Source organism: Ochotona princeps, chromosome 26 (genome assembly GCF_030435755.1).
Source record: "Ochotona princeps isolate mOchPri1 chromosome 26, mOchPri1.hap1, whole genome shotgun sequence".
Taxonomy (NCBI): Eukaryota; Metazoa; Chordata; class Mammalia; order Lagomorpha; family Ochotonidae; genus Ochotona; species Ochotona princeps.
The window spans coordinates 26,278,267-26,300,317 of record NC_080857.1 but is presented as its reverse complement, the minus strand read 5'-3'; the positions used below and the strand labels follow the sequence as shown (position 1 = coordinate 26,300,317).

At 45.9% G+C, this 22,051-nt stretch overlaps 1 protein-coding gene across 1 annotated transcript in view; it reads right to left on the bottom strand.

Annotated features, from left to right (window-relative positions):
- Window positions 1–3,475: 3,475 nt before the first annotated feature.
- ESR2 (estrogen receptor 2) overlaps window positions 3,476–22,051 on the bottom strand; it is a 42,893-nt gene continuing 24,317 nt past the window's right edge. Inside the window, exons 6-8 of the mRNA XM_004584486.4 lie at window positions 14,735–14,868; window positions 5,340–5,520; window positions 3,476–4,104 (exon numbers count right to left, since the gene is read on the bottom strand). Coding sequence (XP_004584543.4) covers window positions 3,918–4,104; window positions 5,340–5,520; window positions 14,735–14,868 — 502 coding nt within the window. The 3' untranslated portion in view covers window positions 3,476–3,917. The remainder of the gene's footprint in view (window positions 4,105–5,339; window positions 5,521–14,734; window positions 14,869–22,051) is intronic.

The following is a 22,051-nucleotide window of genomic DNA, read 5'->3' as shown; positions in this document are numbered from 1 at the left end:
GCATCAGCAGAGTATGTAATAACTACTCCCAGGACGAGATGTGAATGTGGTACTGACAGGATTTCCTTGGTACTAAAGTCTCTATCATTTTCTCCACATAATCTTTATGTTTTCTAAAAGATTTTTACCAGATTAAATGTGTCTGATCTCATTAAATAAAAGTACTTTGCTTCAAAATATACCTAAAGACTAAAGGTTCACCTGGAATTTAAAAAGAAGTCAACATAGGCAAGATGTAAGATTAAAACCCCATTTTCACATGCTAGATTATTCTAAAATTACTTAAGCTTATTAATAGACATAAAATATATATATGAATCTTAAAATGGCACTGCCAAGAACTGGTAGCTGATATTTTCTTACTAAGTTCTAAATAATTGGCCTTCCAGCTGACTTCAGAGAGCAAATAGCCCAGATAAAATGAACTTCCTGCAAGGCTTTGGCTGATTTTGCACTGCTTTGTTTTTAATGTGGTTAAAACTCCCCAAATCTGTCATTAGGCCGAAAGCTCTGTGTTGCATTATTAACTACCTCAATCTTTCATGAAAAATCTCTTTGAGATTATTTCTGGGGTGGATCCTTTGTAGTTAGTCCTGGTGGACAGGGGCCAGACAGATGCTTCAGAGAGAAAAGGGGGACTGGACTGGAACAGAACTCACCGGGAGAGCCAGTCCATGCCCAGACATCTGAGAGAACTCTGCATTAACAATATTCCATGGTAACTATTTGATTATTAAAATGTGTCTACATGATGCCATATTAGACACTCCTTATTTCAGAGTTAATCCCTAATCGCATTCATCTACAATCAGATTTTTTTTCTTAATGTTTATGCTCATCCCACTTGCAAAACAGAATAACAGAAAACAACACAGAGAGAACTTCCATCTGCTGGTTCAGTCCCCAAAAGCCCACAACAGCCGGGGCTAGGCCAGACCAAAGTGAGTAGCCAAGAACTCTGATCTGGTCTTCCATACGAGGAAGGGGGGACTCAAATACTTGAGCCATCATCTGCTGCCTCCCAGGGACATTAGCAGGAAGCTGGGTCAGAAGCATGCGGTACCCAGGACTTGGCACTGATATGCCACGGGTATCCCTTGCACAGCTTAACCCTGGCTACGAGGCCAACGCTAGTTGACCTTATTAAGTGGTCACTTACAAATTAAAACAGAAGAAAGGGATCTAAGACTTAGTCTTGAGACACAGCTGAGGATTACTTTTGCTTCAATGTCCGATTTAATTCCTCTTTACAGTTGTCTGTCCTATTTTCCCTCATTAATCCCTTTTAAAAACCAAATTCAAAGCAGTGAAATTTCTACTTAGCTAAGTTGCCCTACAGAATATGGACTATTTGGAAGAGGGAATACCACCCTACCTCTCCCCAAAAAAGCATTTAGAATAAATCACTATTAGAGACTAACCTGACATATGAACATTTAGGATTAACCTGACACACACACGATGTTACCCTTAAAGGGTGCCTTCCCATGAGGGGAAGGAAGGGTTCTGGAATAGCTGGAACAGAAGTTGCCATGAGAACACAGATCATGTTTTCCACCATGGGCTCACTCCTGATCCCAGAGGAAACACAGCCTTGGAGCAGGTGTCTGGCCTAGCAGCTAACAGTTCTGCATCCTTCCCAGGGTACCCGGGTTCAAATCTTGGCTCCTTTTCCCATTCCAGAGTCCTGCTAATGCAGACCCTGGGAAGCCACAGTGATGCTGGAATAACTGGGCTCCTGCCACCCATGTCAGAGACCCAGATTGAGTTCCCAGGCCCCAACTTTATCCCACTCCCACCCCCACCTAGGGCTGTTGTGGACACTACAGTGAATCAGCAAATGGGAGAGCTCACCCTAGTAAGAGACATCCCTGAACTGAGGAAGCCCTTGGGGTGGACTGACCTGCACCCACGCTCACTAAGGAGTGCCTACACCAAGAAAGAAAGGTCCACAGTGATCCGAGAAACCTGCAAGACCTAACAAACCCTGGCGGCCCTCCAACTCGAGTTCAGTCTGGAATCTTCCTTGGGTATGACAATACGATCTAAAAAAATATTTCACTACATGGCATTCTAATAAGGCAATGCTCCAACTGCATCCCACTGAGCCTTCTGTGAATTTCACTGGCCAATCCTTGCTCAAGGCTGTCTCGCCTGCCGCCTCCTACCTCCCAGCTTCCCAGCCCCCATTCTAGGATTCAAGACTAGCCACAAGGAACCCGCAACTCTGGACAAGTCTGACTTCCTTGAAACCCAGCGTCTCCTTCCTGTGTGGAATCCTGCTAACGCTGACACATGGAGTCACTGAGTCTCATTTCAACCTGCCTCAGCATACAGACATCAGTGTGTTCTCCACAACATGTCCAAGTGTCTCTGAAGTAGCTAGTTCAACTTTCAGTCCACATGCCAGGATAAAAGCGAAGAATTACTCAAGGCTTCATCAGTAGAAACCAACCTTCATGACTTGAAATGTTATCTTCGTAATAGCTTAGTAAATACAAGATGGACTAGCCAAACTAAACCTAGCTTTAAAGAAAAAATGTACTTAACTCCTGAAAAGATTACCACAAAAACCAAACATAATAATTGTTCACTTCCAAAGTACAGCAGTTACTAGCTTTATGTATTTTCCATGTTCTCAAAAATGTGTCTGAATGTTCAATTTTTAAAAGGCAAGTTAAAATGGTCAATTCTAAGGTACATTATCTCCCTATCCTATTTCTTTTCCACTTTCAGTAAGAAACAGCATCTTCACTAAGTTTCTATTTCACCCAGTCCAGTACATAAGTCTGATGAGAAAAATATTTTAAAATCTCCCAACGGTATAAAGAATCTTTCTTGCTATAAATATGTATCCCCACCTTGTTTAAGGAGATTGACAAACCAGGTCAAGTTCAAGCGGTATGCCCATCAGTTCCACACGGCACAACCCCAAAGGTGCTCCGCTACGGGTGTGGCCACTCGCTTGCTACAAGCAGCACGCTGCTAATGCTTCCACAGCCCAGGGTATCACTGTCTCCGCTAGGTGGCTTGATGTGCTGTGGCTACTACTTATAAGGTCATACAAACTGGACACTGTGTTCATGACACCTCAGGGAAGGTATGACAGCCGCCCACAGCTACAGGAGAGAAGTCCTATCACGTAGACACATGGGCTTTCTCCAGTACACACACCAGGCCCTTGGGACAATAGAATTTAAGGCAGGGCAGCCTTAGGCACACACAGATTTAAGTTTCCCATGATCCTCCAAGAAAGTGACCCACCCAGGCTCACCTACCCCCTAAAGAACCAGCAGGAATGAATGCAAATCATGAGGGACCGATCCACAAGAAGATGGCAGGGACTTGGGGGAGGGCCCACATCCCAACCTGGCTACAGTCCCTCTGGTCTTCAGTGGGCAAGGGCATCAGTCCCTTGAGCCATAAAGATGGACATGTCAAAGCGGTTACTTGATTGCCATTGTCAATTCAGGCCTTCAACCAAATGGTTGATAAGGAAAAAGCAGCCACTCCTAAGCAGAGCACAGGACAAACACTAAGGGCTGGCTCAATTCGGCGGCATACCACATCCTCTGCCCTTTCCACCAAGCGTCCCTTTCAGGTCAGATGGCCCATCTGCTCCAAAACCTTTGCTTCCCAAAGGACTGGAAAGAAGCAAGGGACTATGTGAAGATGCTAAGAGGCCATGCAAGGTGGAAACTGCCTTTAGGTGCAACCCTTGGGTTTAAAAAAAAAAAAAAAACAGCTGTAGCATTCTTGCCCTGGTTCCTAGGGAGTGGGCAAGAGGAAGACAACACAAGGCCACGCAAAGCCACATGAGGGACCACACAGCAGAAAGGATGAAGCCCAAACTCACAACCTGCTGGGGTCCACACTTTCAGTGTCCTCTGTGGGCCCTCTCACCCTCCAGCTGGGCATCACTGAGCCTGCGGGCCCTGGGAGCCCTCGGAATTCTTCCTGTCCTCAACTGGGCTGCCCTCGGGTACCATGGCCACAGACTTGTGCCCGCGGAGCGTGTGGGCATTCAGCATCTCCAACAGCAGGTCGTACACCGGGACCACGTTCTTGCACTTCATGCTGAGCAGGTGTTCCATGCCCTTGTTACTATGGGGACAGAAACACAATGGGAGTCAGTCCTGGGAGGCGGCGAGGGGAAGGCTGACATGCCTAGCTCTGCCACACAAATCAGGCCACGCCCCCCGCGCAGTCCCAGCCCATCCTTTCAGGGTCCTTCATCCAGCTCCCTCAAGGACAGTGTCCTGCCAGCCTTGTGTCCATAGCCTCACATAGGCCACCAGGGCTGACATAGCATCTGGAACATAGGATAACTGAGCCTTTATTTACAGTTGTCATTATAAAGTCACTGAGTAACACTGAGTTAGTGAGAACTGAACCGTTGCTCCTGCCAGATTTCCAGCTACATTTTCATCTGCCAGTCAACACATAACCTTGTTTCCTATGTGTTTCCGTTCGAAGACCGCTTGTGTAACACACACTGTGAATTCACTGGCCTTGAATTCACGACGCTGTAACTCAAGGCTGAACAAAGCTTCTCTAAGGAGCATCTTCACAGTTTCTGTACACCAAGGAATGCAGGCACAATGGCGGGGCACCATTTTAAACAGCGAGGTCGCCCACAAAAATAGAAACACATGACACAAAGCAGGTATGTGAAGGATATGTCCCATTCTGCAGAGTGTTGTGTGCAGATACATCCTGGGAGGGATCGCAGGGGCAGCGAGCCTCCCTCTCCCTCTCTGTGCGGGTCCGCCAGGGCAGCACTGTCCCAGGCCTCATGGCGTCCTCCAGCCCAGGGCGCGGAGTGCCTGTGTAACCTCTTGTCCACACGTCATTCCTGCCCTGGGTCTTACTGCCCTGCAGCCTGCTTTCTCTTTGGATCATCCTTAACATCCTGGTGTCACAGCAAGAAACGAAGGCTGGGCAATTTCCCCTCAATCACCTGCCCAGAGAACCACAGAAAATGGGTTCCTGGAAATGACCCCAGAGCTTCAGCCCTGGCTGGTGTACTCAGGAGAGTGGCCGCACATTATTGTGCAGGAACTGCCCCCGGGAGACTTCAGAAATGAGCTCTATCGCCCTGCAACCGAAATCAGATGAGCCCCCAAACAGTGCTACGAAGACCCTGTGAGGTACATGGGATGCAGATGCCACGCCCACTGCATGTGGCTCGCTGATGGCAAGCAGATGCACAATGACCCACCCCATCCTCTGAATTTCACTGTCTTGAAAGTGTCAATTCTTCCTCACTCCACATGAAACCTGCTCCCCCACCCGAGCAGGCTCTGCCCTTGTCCCCAAGGATGGCCCTCAGCCCATACCTGGCGTGCCTGACGTGGGAGAGGAGCATCAGGAGGTTGGCCAGGCGGACTGACTGCTGCTGGGTCGAGATGCCGCTCTTGGCGATCACCCAGACCAGCGCGTCGGTCACAGCATTCAGTAGGTGAGTCAGCTTCCGGCTGCTCTCGGCCTCCTGCGTGGCGGCAGCCAGAGAGCACATACCTGGACAAAGAATGACAGCCCCATGTCACTGCCGTGAGGAAAGCAGTGTGTGGTCCCACATCGGCCACCAGGCCACCTACTCTCTCCAGAGGGGTGGTCGTATCAGTGAGCGCACTGCTTTGACACCCACACGGCTCTCCCCCACCCCCACGGGATCTTCCCCATCTCTGCAAACAAAGTAGAAGGAAAGCCTGGCTGGACACAACGCAGACTAAACGACCCCTCCAAGTACCTGCCAGGCCTGGCACGTGGCCTTGGCACAGCAGGCACCTCAAATGGCACATGGGGTGTCTCACCCACTGCCTGATACACACACAGATAACCACATGAGGGTTCTCAGGGGTGCTTAATACATGTGAACTTGGGTTGCTGCTGCCAAGTTCCCCTGCCCAAGCCCTTGTGTGTACCACATGCTTCCACCTCTGCCCGGGGCCCCAGCACCTCACTTGCATGATGCCAAGTTAGGGCAGGAAGACCATGGGCTTAGGGTCAGATTCTATACCCCTCTCCAGCCCTCTGAGTCCATTCCCTCCAATCTCAGTCCCTCATTACACAACTGTTCAGGCCCTCCCAGGCACCTGTGCTTATCCCCTTTCTGTCTCTAGGATCTGAGATACTACAATCTCCCAAAGGATGCAAAACTAAGGCTCAGCTAAATCCCAGCCCCAACCCGATGTCCACGCCCCAGGCACACTCCATGACTGTTCCCTGCAATGACTAGTTTTACCTAGGTTTCACATTTCAGAAAACAAGCACCCAACCAGGGAGCCGCCAGGTCTCAGCTGCAGTGACAGTGAGGGATGCTGCCGATCCACCATCCAGCGCTGGTTTCGGCGGTTTTGTTCTCTGCTTTAATGCATTCGTATTTTCATTGCAATTGAGGTACATCAAGGCCAGAGGCATGGAAGGCCAAACCCAAGAGCAGCAGTTGGCCCCGTCCCTGGGGCCCTTCCACAGTGTCAGATGACACACATTCCAAACACTGACCTTTCTCAACAGCTCTTCTAAGCCACCTGCTCAGCTCATGTTCTTCCCGAGTCCCTCCTTAGACTGCCCACCACCGGGAGAGATGACCCTGCCTGCCCATGGCAGAGCAAACGGGATCCCACCCTTGACCCACACATCTCCCAAGGGCCAAACTGGTAGATTTCCCAGGAATCCAGCTGTCTCTCAACTCTTCCCAGCCCTGCTTTTCGCCGCACCTCACCTACAACATCACTTTCAATTCCAGCAACAGCTGAACACTCACCTTTCTCTCCCTTCTCCACACTTCCTTGTGGTCTCTCTTATTTATGCACGAGTTCCCCTTTCAATCCCAGCCTGGTCATGAACTTGTGCCTGGAGGCTTCCTGATGTCCCTACCACCCAGTGTAAGGAGGGCCTGAGTCCCCCCTGCACCGCCAGCAGCGCTGGCCCAGGTCCTGCGGGCCTCACTCAACTCCCCGCTGCCTTCCTCTGGCAGTGCAGCCGCATCAAGTGTGCTTTGAGGGCACAGACCCAGCCTGCTCTGTCATTTTATCCCCATTGCTGAGTACAGTGCCCACCACAGAGCAAATACTCGCACATGGGAAGAATTAGACTCAATCTCCAGACATTCAAATTTTTCATTTTTCAGCTGTTCATTACTCAAAGGGTAAGTGTGAATGCACACATCAGCACTAAACACACAGAAAGTCAGGAATGGAAAGTACAGAGAAAACCATTTGAAGCTGTCCCTAAAACTGACCCAGCTGCTAAACATGGAGGCTGGCACTGTGGCACAGCAGGTGAAGCTGCCACCTGCGATACCAGCACCCCGCATGAGTGCCAGCTCAAGCCCCACTGCCCACTTCTGATCCAGCTCCCTGCTAGTTGCCTGGGCAAAGCAGTGAAGAATGGCCCAAGTACTTGGGCCGCTGGCTCCCATGGAGAAGGCATGGAGGAAGCTCCTGGCTTTGCCTTGACCCAGTCCTGAACACTACAGCCATCTCTGTAGTTCTTTCTGTAGTTCTTTCAGATTAAATATAGCTTTAGAAAAGAAAAAAACATAATAATCATGTGTTGATACTACCAGGAGATAAAACTGTGAAGCAGCCCAAGGGACAAGGGTTAAAAATCCGGACTAAACCCTCAGCTGGCACAGGGAGGCTCACAGCATCTCCACTCACAAAGCCGAAAAACAGAAGCCCCCCTAAAGGACCAGCAACTGAAGAACAGACCAAGGAAACCTGGTCTACACACACAACGGAACACTTCATGCAACAACATTACGGACCTGAAACGGGGTGGGAGGCCGGAGACACCAGTCACAACACACGTCTATGAACTACTGAGAGCAGACAGGTCCACAGCGCCAGAACACAGGAAAGAGACACGGTGGGATGGGGAGTAAGGACTGGTGGCTGAGGAGTGTGGGGATGAAGACAATGTTCTAAATTGACTACGGTGATGACAGCAAATTTTTAAAATTAAAACTGCATTGTATAATTTAAATGGGAGAATTGTGTGGGGTGTGACTACCACAATAAAACTTGAACTCTAAAGAGTATAACCACACCTGAGAACCACAGTTACATGGACACCTCAGAGCTGTGTGTGTGTGTGATCAGATTTCCCGCGAAAAACGTGTGCGGCTCACGGGCTCACCCCCTTGGGGAACCAGCGTCACTGCCAAGGGCAGGTCCTGGAGTGCACTGTGGGCATGTCCTCTAGGGAGGGTATGCACTACAGTTTAAAGAGGCTTACACTAAATTGATTTTATATATGGGGTAAGGGGTGGAATACAAAAAGGCTAACCTATATAAAAATAATTCCGGTTGGGCCCGGCAGTGTAGCCTAGCGGCTAAAGTCCTCATCTTGAACATGCCCGGGATCCCATATGGGCACCGGTTCTAATCTCAGCAGCTCCACTTCCCATCCAGCTCCCTCCTTGTGGCCTGGGAAAGCAATCAAGAACAGCCCAAAACCTTGGCACCCTGCACCCATGCGGGAGACCTGGAAGAAGTTCCTGGATCCCGGCTTCGGATTGGCATAGCACTGGAAGTTGTGCTCACTTGGGGAGTGAATCATCGGACAGAAGATCTTCCTCTCTCTCTCCTCCTTTCTGTATATCTGACTTTCCAATTAAAAAATAAAATATATCTTTAAAAAAAATAATCCCGGAAAGAGACTGGCTTCAAGAATAGCCACTCAGCACCAGGTTTTTGGCACAGTATGTACAGCTGCCGCCTGCAACATCACCATCCAATGCAGGTTCTGGTTCTCGTCCTACCCGCTCCACTTCCAATCCAGCTCCTTGCTGGCATGCCTGGAAAAGTAGCAGAAGACGGGCCAAGTGCTTAGGCTCCTGTCACCTACACAGGAGACCCAAGTAAAGCTCCAGGCTCATGGCTTTGGCCTGGCCCACTTCTGTTGTGGCCATTTGCAGAGTGAACCAGTGGGTGGAAGATTCTCCTTCTCCTTCTAACTGCTTTTCAAGTAAATAAATCTCGAAAAGACCGACCTCCCCATCACAAAGAAATAAAAATATTACTGAAGACTCATGGTAGAACAAACCAAAATTAAATTACTTATGAAACTAATAGAATGAAAATGATGAAATTTTGGTATGATCTTGGCCCACACATACCAAAGAGAGGAAAATAAAATAAGGTAACACTCCTTTCCCCTTTGCCGCCTGGGGACAGGAACACAACTCCCTCACCAGCCCACCTGGTGGCATCCTGAGATGTACGAATCCCAAGATAGGACCATCAGGAGTGTTCAAAGTGTGAAAATGTGCTCCTTTTTTCACTAGAGACAAATCAATCTGAAAACCTGAGATGTTGAACAAAATTCCAGGAGATTGATCAAAGAGGTTCATGTCCAACTTTTATGAGGGACATATGATCCTTGTGTGACATAAAATAGGATTGTCTGCTTTTGTGAGTTTAACATTTATTTGGAAGGCAGAGTTACAAAGACATAAATCTTCCATTCATGGTCTCACTCCCCAGATGGCTGCAAAAGCCAGGACTGGGCCACACTGAAGACAGAGGCCCAGAGCTCCACCTGGGGATCTGACATGGGTGGCAGGGCCCCTAGCACTTGGGCCATCTTCTGTTGCTTTCCTGGGTGCAGTAGAGAGCTGCTAATAGAAATGGAGCAATTGGATGTTCGTACAGGATACTGCTGTTGCAGGAGATGGCTTTACAGGCTGTGCCACAACACCATCCCTGACTGCCTGATCTTAAGTCTTTCTTTGATTTAATGAAAAGCTCTGGGTTGGATATTGTGGTGCCGTAGGTTCAGCCTTTACTGGTGGATGCCAACATCCCATATCAGAAAGCTGGTTTGAATTCCAGCTATTCCACTTCCAAGCTCGTGCATTCATTCCTGGGGAAGTAGCAGAAGGCGGCTCAAATGCTTGGGCCTCTGCCACCCATGTGGGAGATTCAGATGGATTTCCACGACCCTGGGTTCTGTTAGTTACTCTATCTTTCTATAAATAGATAGATACATAGATAGATAGATATAGATGGTGGGACCCAGAATGGTGATATAGCAAATTAACCCTCCACCTATGGTGCTGATGTTCCATATAAGGGCAACAGTTCATGTCCTGGCTGCTCCACTTCAAGTCCAGCTCTCAGATTACGGCCTGGGAAAGGATGGCCAAAGTCCTTGGGAGACCCAAAAGAAGCTGATTCCAGCTTCAGATCAGCCCAGCTCTGGGAATTGCAGTCATTTGTGGAGCCAGAGGAGTGTCACCACCAGAATCCTTCTCATGCTCACAGACGCCACTCCAAGCTTTGACAACACAGTCTGACATCTCGGAGGCTGAAACGACCCTTGGGAGCCTGGTCAAACAGAAGGCTTTCCACTGCTAAGTGCTGTGACAAAGCGAACGGCTTCCCAGGAAGCACTTGGCTGTCCAATGAGTTCTACACTGCTTCTGAACCCAAGAGAAGCCCGCCACCCAGCAACCGATGCTCCTGTATTGTCCAGATAGGAGTATACTTCCCTAGCAAATCCTCCCTTGGCAAAGGGAAATGTCAGTGTACTCTGGAGCCAAGGGCGGTAGGCAGGCCGGAGAAGGACAGAAAAGTTTGGTCTTCCCCTATGACCAAGTTCAAAGTCCTGGCTGGACACTGCCTACATGGACATCAACTTCATTGTTCAGGAAAGTTCAGCAATCCCAACATTTTGTAAAAGACAAATGGTAATAGAGGCCAGCATTGTGGCTTGTGGATAAGGCTGCAGCTTACAATGCCCGCATCCAATATGGGTGCCAGCTCATGGCCTTACTGCTCCACTTCCAATCCAGCTCCCTGTTAATGACCTGGGAAAAGCATCAGAAAATGGTCCAAGTGTCTGGGCCCCTGCACCCACATAGGAGACCTGGCTGCTGGCTTTCACCTAGCTCAGCCTAGCCAATGCAGCCATCTGGGGAATGAAGCAGCCAATGGAAGATATTTCTTGCCCTCTCTCTTCAATTTGGACTTTCAAATAAACACATGAATCTTTTTTAAAAGTTAGTGTTAATAATAACTGGATTGGGTTATGCAGTGTGTGTAGGGGAAATGTCCTATTGGACAAGAAAAGCCAGACTGAGGCCCTACTATAGCAAAACCCCAAGGTTTTCCTTAGGGTCTCTTGCATGACCTTCATACTCTCAGTTATGTGGCCCTCTCCTTCAACATCTCACCCCACCAGCCACCCCAGACTTTTCATATCATATCCCATCTTTCGCCCAGCCCTTTTCTCAAGAGGTACCAATCCACAAAGAGATGTGCAGAACTTCAGGGCAAGCGTCTAAGACCTTATACAGCATCTGATCATTTTAAAGCATTTAACTGTAATACATACCACCAATAAAAAAAGAATGTAATAAACTAGGGTTTACATCGTACATTTTCATTCTGAGTCATTCTTTTTTTTTAATTCTATTTTACAAAAGTGACCTTAATAATTTGGCAATGGAAACAGAGATGAAACCCTGGCCTTACCACAGATAGCGTGAAAGTACTGGTATCCGTGTCCCTTTCCCCTTCCCTAACACTCGGGGCAGTGTCCTTCACCAAGGCTGTGGAAGGAGGAGCATTTAGTCTAACAGTCAAGACACTAAGACACCTGCCCCCAGGCCGAGCCAGCTCTGGCTAGTGAATGCATTTCTTCACAGCAACGCAGACCCTGGGATGCAGCTGTGACAGCTCAAGGAATTGGACTCCTGCCACTCATTGGAAGACCTTGACTGGGTTCTTGGCTCCAGGCCCATTACTAAACCAGCAGATGGGAGCTCTCCTTCATATTCTTTGTCTCTTTTTTTTTTTGTAAATACATAAGTATGTATATGTTCAAATTTGTAGAAAGACAGAATGAAAAGTTTATTTTTGGCGTAAAAGAATTAAAATCTATGCATATTTTTCAAAATACACATTTTCATGTTTTTTGAAGCCCCATGTAACTATGAATTTCAATAATTTTTCATACCATAGTAAACTTATCCTTTAATGCCACTTTCTATTAACTTTTTGAGGTCCCTTTTTGTGTGCAGTTGTTAGCAAGAAAATAAGCATAGGACAGAACAGAGAAAGTCAGCTGACCCCACATCAGGAGGTACATGGCAGCACAAGGACCCACAGGTCCTGAATTAAGGATGCTCCAAAAACTGTTGCTTTGGCCAAGTTAAAAGATGGTAGACACACTATGCCCTAGTTTCAAATACTGAGCTTTAAGATTAAAGCCTGGCTATATGTAATATTTAAGAAAGAAAAGAGATAAATAGCCTAAAGGCTCAAAAAGAGTGAACAGCCAAGCAACGCTGTCAATGTCTGATAGAACAGCCAGAGCAAAAGTCAAGGAGACAGCAAGCTGAGGAGTAGGACAACTACTGAGAAACTCGGGAGTGTGTACAGCAATGTTCGTGATGGTTTTGAAAAGGCAAAGACTATGAAGACCAATAAACAGAGACACAATTGAGGGGCTGCAGCTGTGGGCTGGGCTGCACGTTAAGCTGTCACCTACAAGGCCAGCACCCTATTTGGGAGTGCAGTTCAAATCCTGGTTGCTCTGCTCCCAAATCAACTTCCTGCTCATGTATTGGGAAGACAGCAGCTGAAGACAGCCCAAGTACTTGGATACTGTGATCTTTGTGGGAGACAAGGCTGGAGTTCACGGCTCCTGTCTTCAGGCTGGCCCAGCCCTGACTGCCACGGCCATTTGGGAAGTAAGTGCATGGAGGATCGATTTCTCTCTCTTTCTCTCTCCCTTGCTCCCTTCCTTCTCACTCTTTTTTTTTTCAAATACATATTTTTTAAATAGGGACAGTAACACTCTCCTTTCAAAGACTACATTAGCTCTCTCCTAGGCTAAAGGCCAGGAAGAATTTTGAAAAGAAAAATACATTTGAGAATAATCACCAAAATTACAGTAACTTGAGGAAAGCAATCTTCTTGGTGATTTCTCCCCCCTTGTACAGTTTCCAATTGTTTCAAGGTTTACAATATTACATGAAGAAACCAGTATCCCAAGTGTCTTTGGCCTGTCCCACCACTACCATCAAATCCATTCTCTTCTTCCTGACCCCACCATACTGAGCCAGTTCAGGTTCTGGCTGTGTTTAACAGGCCCTCAGCCCCTCCCGTCTCCAGTCAGACCTTCCCATATGCATGCCTGGGCACAGCAAGCCCATCTGATCTTCTCTTAGGGCAGCTTCATGCACCAAATGTCACTTACATATTTATTTTGTTAAGATTTGTTTCTATTGGAAAGGCATATCTACAAAGAGAAGGAGGGATAAAGATCTTCTATCTAACTCTATAACTTTAACAGGACATATGTCAACAGTTTAGGTGAACCTTTTTGGTAGGGGTGTGCAGAGAAATCTTTATCACCCCAGAGAGGAATAACTGATCTTTGTGTCCCACCCAGTGAGTTATAAGTGCATCCCGACTGGCCGCTTCCTGTCTGTTTCTAAGCTTTCCTAGTTGTTCTCTGTCTATTCTAGCTTTGTTTGTTCATTTGTTTGTTTGTTTTGAGGGGTTTCTGGAGCGATCCTGATGGCAAAATCATGCTTCAATGCTATAAACTGCTAAAGACTAACATTAAAATAGACAAGAGACAGCTGAATAGCAAACTATAGCCATTTTAAGGTATATAGAACATGGTTGAATATAAATCAAAATTGAAATGTCTATGATGAAGTCACAGATTGTGGTTGAGAACCTGCATTTCCCTAGTAACATATTGGTTAATCAATACCATGTCAATTAATGCCATAATGTTGTAAATGGTTGTAAATATTATGTTGGGATTTTTACTTGATTGGGATGATACTCTGCTGCCCCTACCTTCAGGCCAGAGATGGTCTCACCAAGAAACCATTGAACTTACCAGGACAATAAGATGCTGGACTTTATGCTTGGTCAAAACCTCCAATGAAAGAATGTCAACTGAATTTGAACTATGGAAATGCAACAAGGTGGAGCAATCCACCGTGGGGGAGGGTTCTGGGAGGGGCGGGGGGAATCCCAGTGCATAAAAAAATGTGTCACATAATGCAATGAAATTAATAATAATAATAAAAAAAAGATCTTCTATCTACTGGTTCACTCCCCAAACAGGCCACAATAGCTGAAGCGGAGCCAATCTGAAACCAGGAGCCTCTTTCTGGTCCCTGGGTGCAGGGTCCCAGGGACCACTTAGGATGTATAGTGCTGCAGTTTGCCACCCCATCCAGCCCCTCTGCTGGTGCCCAAGCACCTGTTCCTACATCCCTCCCTTCTTCAGTCACTGCAGCCTGTCTCTTGCTCATGTTTCCTCAGAGCATTCTGCACACACCCCTTGTTACAGCACTCAGTTCACTGTTTATAATGATTTGTTCTCTCTCTACTGTGAACTATGTCTTCAGTTTCTTATCTGAACAAATGAATAACAAACCTGCAAAAAGTAGAACCCAAAACATTACAATGTCTGAATGAGCATTAACAAGAGGCTAAAAGGCAAACATCTGAAAGTTCCATTTTGGGTTTTCTGGCACAATGGCGGCTTAGACCACTTTTTCAGCTAACCACCAGTTAATTAATATTGACCTTACCAATATCTAACTGCAGTTTAAATCCAAATTTTTAAAAAGTCAGAAAGGAAGTCATAATTCTGTTTCTAAATAAAACACAAATTCAACACTCTTAGCAACCCACAGGCCTGGATGCCACCTTGCTTTCCCACAGCACAGCCCAGCTGTGTGGTTACTTACTGGAATTGAGGAGGACCATGGCCTTCACACACAGATATTCCTTGTGTTGGAGCTTTAACTCGCGGAACCTTGATGTTGTCGCCAAGAGCATGTCAAATATTTCCAGAATTCCTTCCACACATTTCCCCTCATCCCTATAAAACACAATTGAGAATTGAAGGAACACAGCTCCAGGCAACCACCAAAAGTAATAAGGAGTAGTTTCTTTTTAATCTTAAATTTCATCTTGTATATGCTTTTATTATAATAAGGTATCAATAAGACCACAGCAAGTGATATGAAATTACCAAAATTAGATAACGAAGGAGATATAAAAAGGGCATTTCCTACAAATTCTAATAAAATTTGCATATGTAGTATTGAGGCAAGAGTGTGGCTTGAAACTGCATTTTACCGTATTCTCCTTGTTCACTAAACATTTGCACAAAGCAATACCATTCCTATTATTTTCAGCCAAAACCATTTCAGCCAACCAGCTCTAGATGTCACATACAACATGTTTGGCGGCACATAAAACATATGTCAACGCTTTTTTTCTCATTGAATTCTTTCTTTTTTTAAAAGATTTATTTATTTTATTACAAAGTCAGATATACAGAGAGGAGAGACAGAGAGGAAGATCTTCCGTCCGATGATTCACTCCCCAAGTGAGCCGTAACGGGCCGGTGCGCGCCAATCCGAAGCCGGGAACCAGGAACCTCTTCCAGGTCTCCCACACGGGTGCAGGGTCCCAAAGCTTTGGGCCGTCCTCAACTGCTTTCCCAGGCCACAAGCAGGGAGCTGGATGGGAAGTGGAGCTGCTGGGATTAGAACCGGCGCCCATATGGGATCCCGGGGCGTTCAAGGCGAGGACTTTAGCTGCTAGGCCACGCCGCCGGGCCCCTCTCATTAAATTCTTTAATTACTCAGATCACACAGTATTTTCTTTACGATGATTCTTGATTTCCTTTTTCACTTCTTCTGCAGCACATCAGCTGTTCGGTAGCAAGTTATTTAACTTCATGGCATTGTAAATTTCTGTTTTACTTCCGTTGTTGGTTTTATTTCATGGCTTTTCACTTGGGGGGATGTATAGTGACTGTGTGGTGGAGACTGACATGTCCAGATGTGAGGATACAGTGCAGTATGCATCTCTACTTCCGGATCGAGGATGGACTCCCAGTGAAACTCTTGTATGTGTCTGGAGAATGGGATGCTGAACTCTCTGCTCTTGTCCATAATTTCCTACAGTGAATAGAAGGCTGGAGCGATAGAAATGGATTTTAAAATAAACATTTATTTGAAATGCAGAAAAAATTGTGTCGAAAACTGGAACTAGATTAAATATAAGGTGCCCTTCATGCAAAATACAAGATCAACAGCCCTTTCGATACTATTTTTGCTATATCTCAGGGGGTTGATATTTTATTTTCATTCATTCGAAACAGTTTTTTCTTATTAATTTCCTCACTGACTCATAGGTCACACAATAGCATAATCTGCTTCAGGAAAGTCATTCAGTAGCATGTTATTTGACTTCACACTGTTGTAAGTTTTCTATTTCTCTGTTGTTTTTATGGCTTTTCACTGAAGGGGATGTATACTAACTGTGTAGTAGAGACTGTCGCTTACAGATGTGAAGATACAATGCAGTGTGCGTCTCTATTTCCAAATCTAAGATGGACTCCCAAAGAAACTGTTGAATGTATATTGACTCTGGAATGCTAGACTCTGCCACTGTCCATGCCAACAATGTCAGGATACGCTTTAATAGTGGGTTGATGGACTTCTGATTGTGAGGGACTATACTATTGTAACGATATGGGGGAAGTCAGTGGGGGAACTTATGGAACTGTTCACACAATAATAAATTTTTTTTAAAGCTGAGTTTGCTATGGAGCAAAAACATTTTTTTGCAATCTCTGCACATGAGGTGTCTTCACAAAGTTCCTGCGAAGTACATATTATGAAAAATTAGGTGTGGCTTTCAACACATTTTGTAACAAAACATCGTTTAACTCCATTTCTCATCAACTTTCTGAAGTGCCCTCCTGCTACTAACAATGAGACCTCCCATGTCCCTAACAGGAAGAGCTACTGAGGAAAGCCGCGTGCTGGGGACCAGAGTCTTTAGATCCAGAGCTTAACTCTCACTTCCTGGTGGACAAACTCTGAAACAGCAACTAAGACGCATCACATGTAACACAATAACAAACATGACGCGTGAAGAAAAGACGAGAAGCATCAAGAAAAAACAGACATAGAAACTGCCGACTTGCTAAAGATTATTTTTAAGCAAAAGTTTAAGACAAACTTTGAATCTTACATGCAAAATTCTTCTCAAATTCTATAAATTTAGGTTTTAAATATACTTCAGAAATAAATTATCTGAATTTCATAATCAGTAGCTTCTATTCATTCCTGCCAGATTATTTCATTCCACTGTACCCCCAAAACACCCATTATCTTCATGCCTGGTTACTGCAAGTCCTTGACAAGTAGTTAGATTTTTTTTTTTAACCACAGAACTCTCCATCACTCCTGAAAGTTAGCGGCAAATAGAGGGGAAAAAAAGTGGCAAAAGTGTGGATTTCTGGTGCTTTCATTTTCACTCCCTTTAACAGTACCTGCAGTGAACTTTGGATTTCAAAAAACTGGCTGCTTCCTCTCCTACTCCCCTCACCTCTGACACAGGACACTTCTCGGGTTGGTGCTGCTTGCGGGAGGAATCCCACCACTGGTATCGCGAATCCTGGGGAAGCCTTTCCCAACAGGTGCTGCACCAGGAAAGCAGATCAACCATGACCTTGCCCCTGCATACTTACCTGAGCGGAGGAACTAGTATGGCAATTGCTCGTGTGGGCAAACAAGTCTGGTAACCTCGGCAAACTGTCGCAGCACTCTCAAAGTGAGCAGGTTAGATCCCAAAATATGAGTGTTCCCACTAAGTTACTCATTGCGAAAGGACATTTTTGGGAGAATCAGAACAATCCTGGGCACAGAATGCCAAAACCGACAGCAAATCCCCAACCATCTTACCCTGACTTCCTATCTCCCCAGCTCTGGACTCTATCAGGCAGCCAGGCAGGCATCCAAAAATGAAGACACAGGCCGCACATAGAGCACGTGCACAGGAATGCTTGTGTCTTGTGAATGACCCTCATGACATCACCAATTTTATATATATATATAATATATACACACACACACACACATATATATATATATTACTTTATTTTTATTTGAAAGATCAGCAGCCAGCATGGTGGTATAACAGGCTAACCACGCACCAGCAGCGCCAGCATCCCATACAGGCACTTGTACAAATCCCAGCTGCTCCACTTCTGATCCAGCTCCCTGCTTATGTCCTAGGAGGGTAGAGAAGGATGGCTCAAGTCCTTGGGCCCCTGACCCACATGGGTGACCCGGAAGGCAGCTCTGGGTCCTGGCTTCAGATTGACTCAATTCCAGCCACCCTGGCCATTTGGGGAGTGAACCAATGGACGGGATAGCCTTCTTTATGTATCCCTTTCTCTTTATAAAATCAGTAAAATAAAAAGACAGGAAAAAAAAAACCAACAGGCTTAGGGCTTAAGAAAATTTGGAAGAGAGAAAGAGATATTTTCATCCTCTTGTTCACTCCCCAAATAGTGGCAATGGCCAGAATCGGCTGATCTGAACCTAGAAGCTCCTTCCAGGTCCCCCAAGTGTGGTCCAGAGTCTAAGCACAGAGTCATCCTCTGCTGCTTTCCCAGGCCATAAACAGGGATCCGAACTGAACGTGGAAGAGCCAGAACATGAAGCAGTGCCAGTGATGGAGGGTTAGCTACCAAGCCAAGGTGCCATCCCTGGCCACTCTTAACACCAACAATGAGTACAGACTGTAACCGTGGACCTGCAGAACTGTAATACTGGGAAAACAGAGACCGTGCAAGGGAGACGAGCATGCTGGGAAGTCAAGTACTGTGCAGTTTGCATCTCTACTTCCAAATAAAAACAGGACTTTCAACAGAACTCATTATTACACTCTACATTGTATTTGCTTTTCTACCTGTGCCTGGACTTATCATAACACACTTAAACATCAGAAAATTAAACTGATAACTAACACCAAGGGACTTCACTACTGTCATGATACAGTGAGTGGGTGATGGGAGTGGAAAATGGCAAGGACGAAAGAGAAGGGGGGTGGAGGGTTGAATCCCTAAACCTACAAAACTATACTGTGAAAATCAACAGAAATTAACTAATTAAGCTAACACTTGACCACAGAGCTCTAAATATTAAAATACAAAAAAAAGTCTGAGGAGCAAAACAAAAGATATACCAACTCCTGCACTGATGGTCTGATACTAGAGTAATTCAAAACATTTGTGAACACAGCAAATGCAATGTTAAACTTGGGCCGAGCACGGTAGCCTAGAGGCTAAAGTCCTTGCCTTGCAAGCACCAGGATTCCATACGGGTGGCGATTCGTGTCCCGGCAGCTCCACTTCCCATCCAGCTCCCTGCTTGTGGCCTGGGAAAGCAGTCAAGGATGGCCCAAAGCCTTGGGACCCTGCACCCACATGGGAGACCCCAAGGGGGCTCCTGGCTCCTGGCTGGCAAGCTCCAGCCATTGCAGCCACTTGGGGAGTGAATCATCAGATAGAAGATCTTCCTGTCTCTCCTCCTCTCTGTATATCTAACTTTTTAATAATAAAAAAAAACTTAGGGCCCGGCGGCGTGGCCTAGTGGCTAAAGTCCTCGCCTTGAACGCCCCGGGATCCCATATGGGCGCCGGTTCTAATCCCGGCAGCTCCACTTCCCATCCAGCTCCCTGCTTGTGGCCTGGGAAAGCAGTTGAGGACAGCCCAAAGCTTTGGGACACTGCACCCGCGTGGGAGACCTGGAGGAGGTTCCTGGTTCCTGGCATCGGATCGGCGCGCACCGGCCGTTGTGGCTCACTTGGGGAGTGAATCATCGGACGGATGATCTTCCTCTCTCTCTCCCCTCCTCTGTATATCTGACTTTGTAATAAAATAAATAAACCTTTAAAAAAAAACTTAAAGAAATGTTAAGCTTATTTTGCTGCAGAAAACTTTCAAAGTCTATGCATAACTTTTTGTAACATACTTAGGAGTTTTTTGAAGATTTTTTGATTGCATGAATTTCAAAAAATTTTGTACCAAAATGAAATTATCTTTTTATCCCATTTTCCAGAAGATTGTTGGAGTACATTTGCAATTCTGCCCTTTACCCTTCTGTGAGACTCAAGGTCATGGGTGGGACTGCACACATGTGCACCCGTGTGTAACCCACACATCTTCCCCACGCAGCAGGCAGGAGAGACTCATGGGAAATCAGAAGCTGCCACCTGCGCACAAGAACCCTCCCCCCACACTACAGTGGGTACCATTTCCTCCTCCAGATGCATGCCTTGCTACTTGTAAATTCCTATCTCAGAAATGGGAGGAACTACACAGCAGACCCAAGTGCTACAGCTCCCTGAAATCAGAGCATGGGCACCTCCTGGAAAAAGGTGAACTCCCAAAGCAATCCTAGAGTGAGGTCTACCCGCCGTCCTTCTCAAAGTGGGACTGCCAGCCTTCTCCTTCAAAGGGTGGCAAGGGGACAGCACTTTTTTTAGGAAACATTTTTTAATATCCATCATATATATAACAGCTGAGTACAAACTTAACATTAAAGTTACATCTTGCTTAGCATTAACAGTCATAAACTGATAAAGTTTTTGGGGCAGAAAATTAAGCCACAATTTAAACTTTGCAGTATATAGTGATTAAGCATGGTTTTACAGAACTTTGCATTTTAACAATTGAAGAATAGAAAAGTTTTAGGCAGGTGAGCAGGGAAATCCCCAACAACCCAGTGAGTGAGGAAGAATTTAACTCTACATTGTACCTAGTAAAGTCCAGGAAAAGCAAATAGGGAGCCTGACCAGTAAGTACAGGCTGAGCAATTAGGCTAATTGGCCTTTTCCCTGGCTGTTCCAGCCTTTCTGTATCTTGTATTTATCAATAAGATTCCTTATATTTACAGTAACTAACACACATGCTTACAAAGACTAAAAACTCAGAAAAGAGCGAGCTAAATTGAACTGAAAGTCAGGAATAAAAGTCACTGAAGGGGCCTGTGTTTTGGTAAAACAGGTTTAGCCACAGCCTGTGGTGCCAAGCCATGAGGACACTTTCAATCCAACTGCCCACTAATATGTCTGGGAACGCAGTGGAAGACAGCCCAAGTGCTTGGTCCCATTTAGCTTTCCCTCTCTCTTGTAACTCTTTTAAATAAATACCTCATAACTTTTTTTAAAGAGTTATTGTTATTGGAAAGTCAGATATACAGAGAGGAGGAGAAACAGAGAAGAACAGCTTCCATCCGCTAACTCCCCCAAGCTACCTCAACGGCCAGAGTTGAGCTGATCCAAAGCCAGATGCCAGGAGCTTCTTCTGGGTCTCCCACATGGGTGCAGGGTCCCAAAGCTTTGCGCTGTCCTTTACTGCCTTCTCAGGTCACAAGCAGGGAGCTGGATGGAAAGCAGGGCCACTGGGATTACAACTGGCACCCATACAGGATCCCAGTGCAAGCAAGGTGAGGACTTTAGACTCTAGGCTACTGTGCTGGGCCCACAAGTAACTCTTTTTTTAAAAAGTCATAGAGGAGGGTTTGGGGAGGGGTGGGGAGAACCCAAGTATCTATGTAACTGTGTCACATAATACAATGTAATTACTGAAGTTAAATAATAAATAATTTTAAAAAAAGTCATAGAAAATAAGCATTACATTTGGAATAAATTTATAAGGAGGAGTGAGTTTCTAAAGTGGCCGAGGGCAGAATAGGACAAAAGAATAAAGAAAGACAAAAGAATAAAGACAAAAGAATAAAGCAGGGAGTGAGTTTGCCTTTGGGCTTCCTCCTATTTGTTGTCCATGAGGGTCAGTGCGCTGCTGTCACAAACAGAACTTCACCTGCAGACCCCCCTGTCTAAGTCTGCCCCTTACCACTGGGTAACCTGGGGAAAACCACAGTGCTTCCCCTCCACAGCCTACTGGGGAACCTGAAGCAGCCAACACACCAGGTGCTGCAGACAGTGCACGCACACGTAAGCTGGCAAGGTGACTATTCTATCTGTTACAGAAGGGTCTGGGGTCTCTTGTAACTCTTTTAAATAAATACCTCATAACTTTTTTTTTTTAAAAAAAAAGTTATTTTTATTGGAAAGTCAGATACACAGAGGAGAATCCTGCCTGCTCAGCACCAAATGGGTTACCCAGCACGATAGCAGTGAGCTGTCAGACCTTCACAAACTTCACCCAAGGGTAATCTCAGCATCAAATG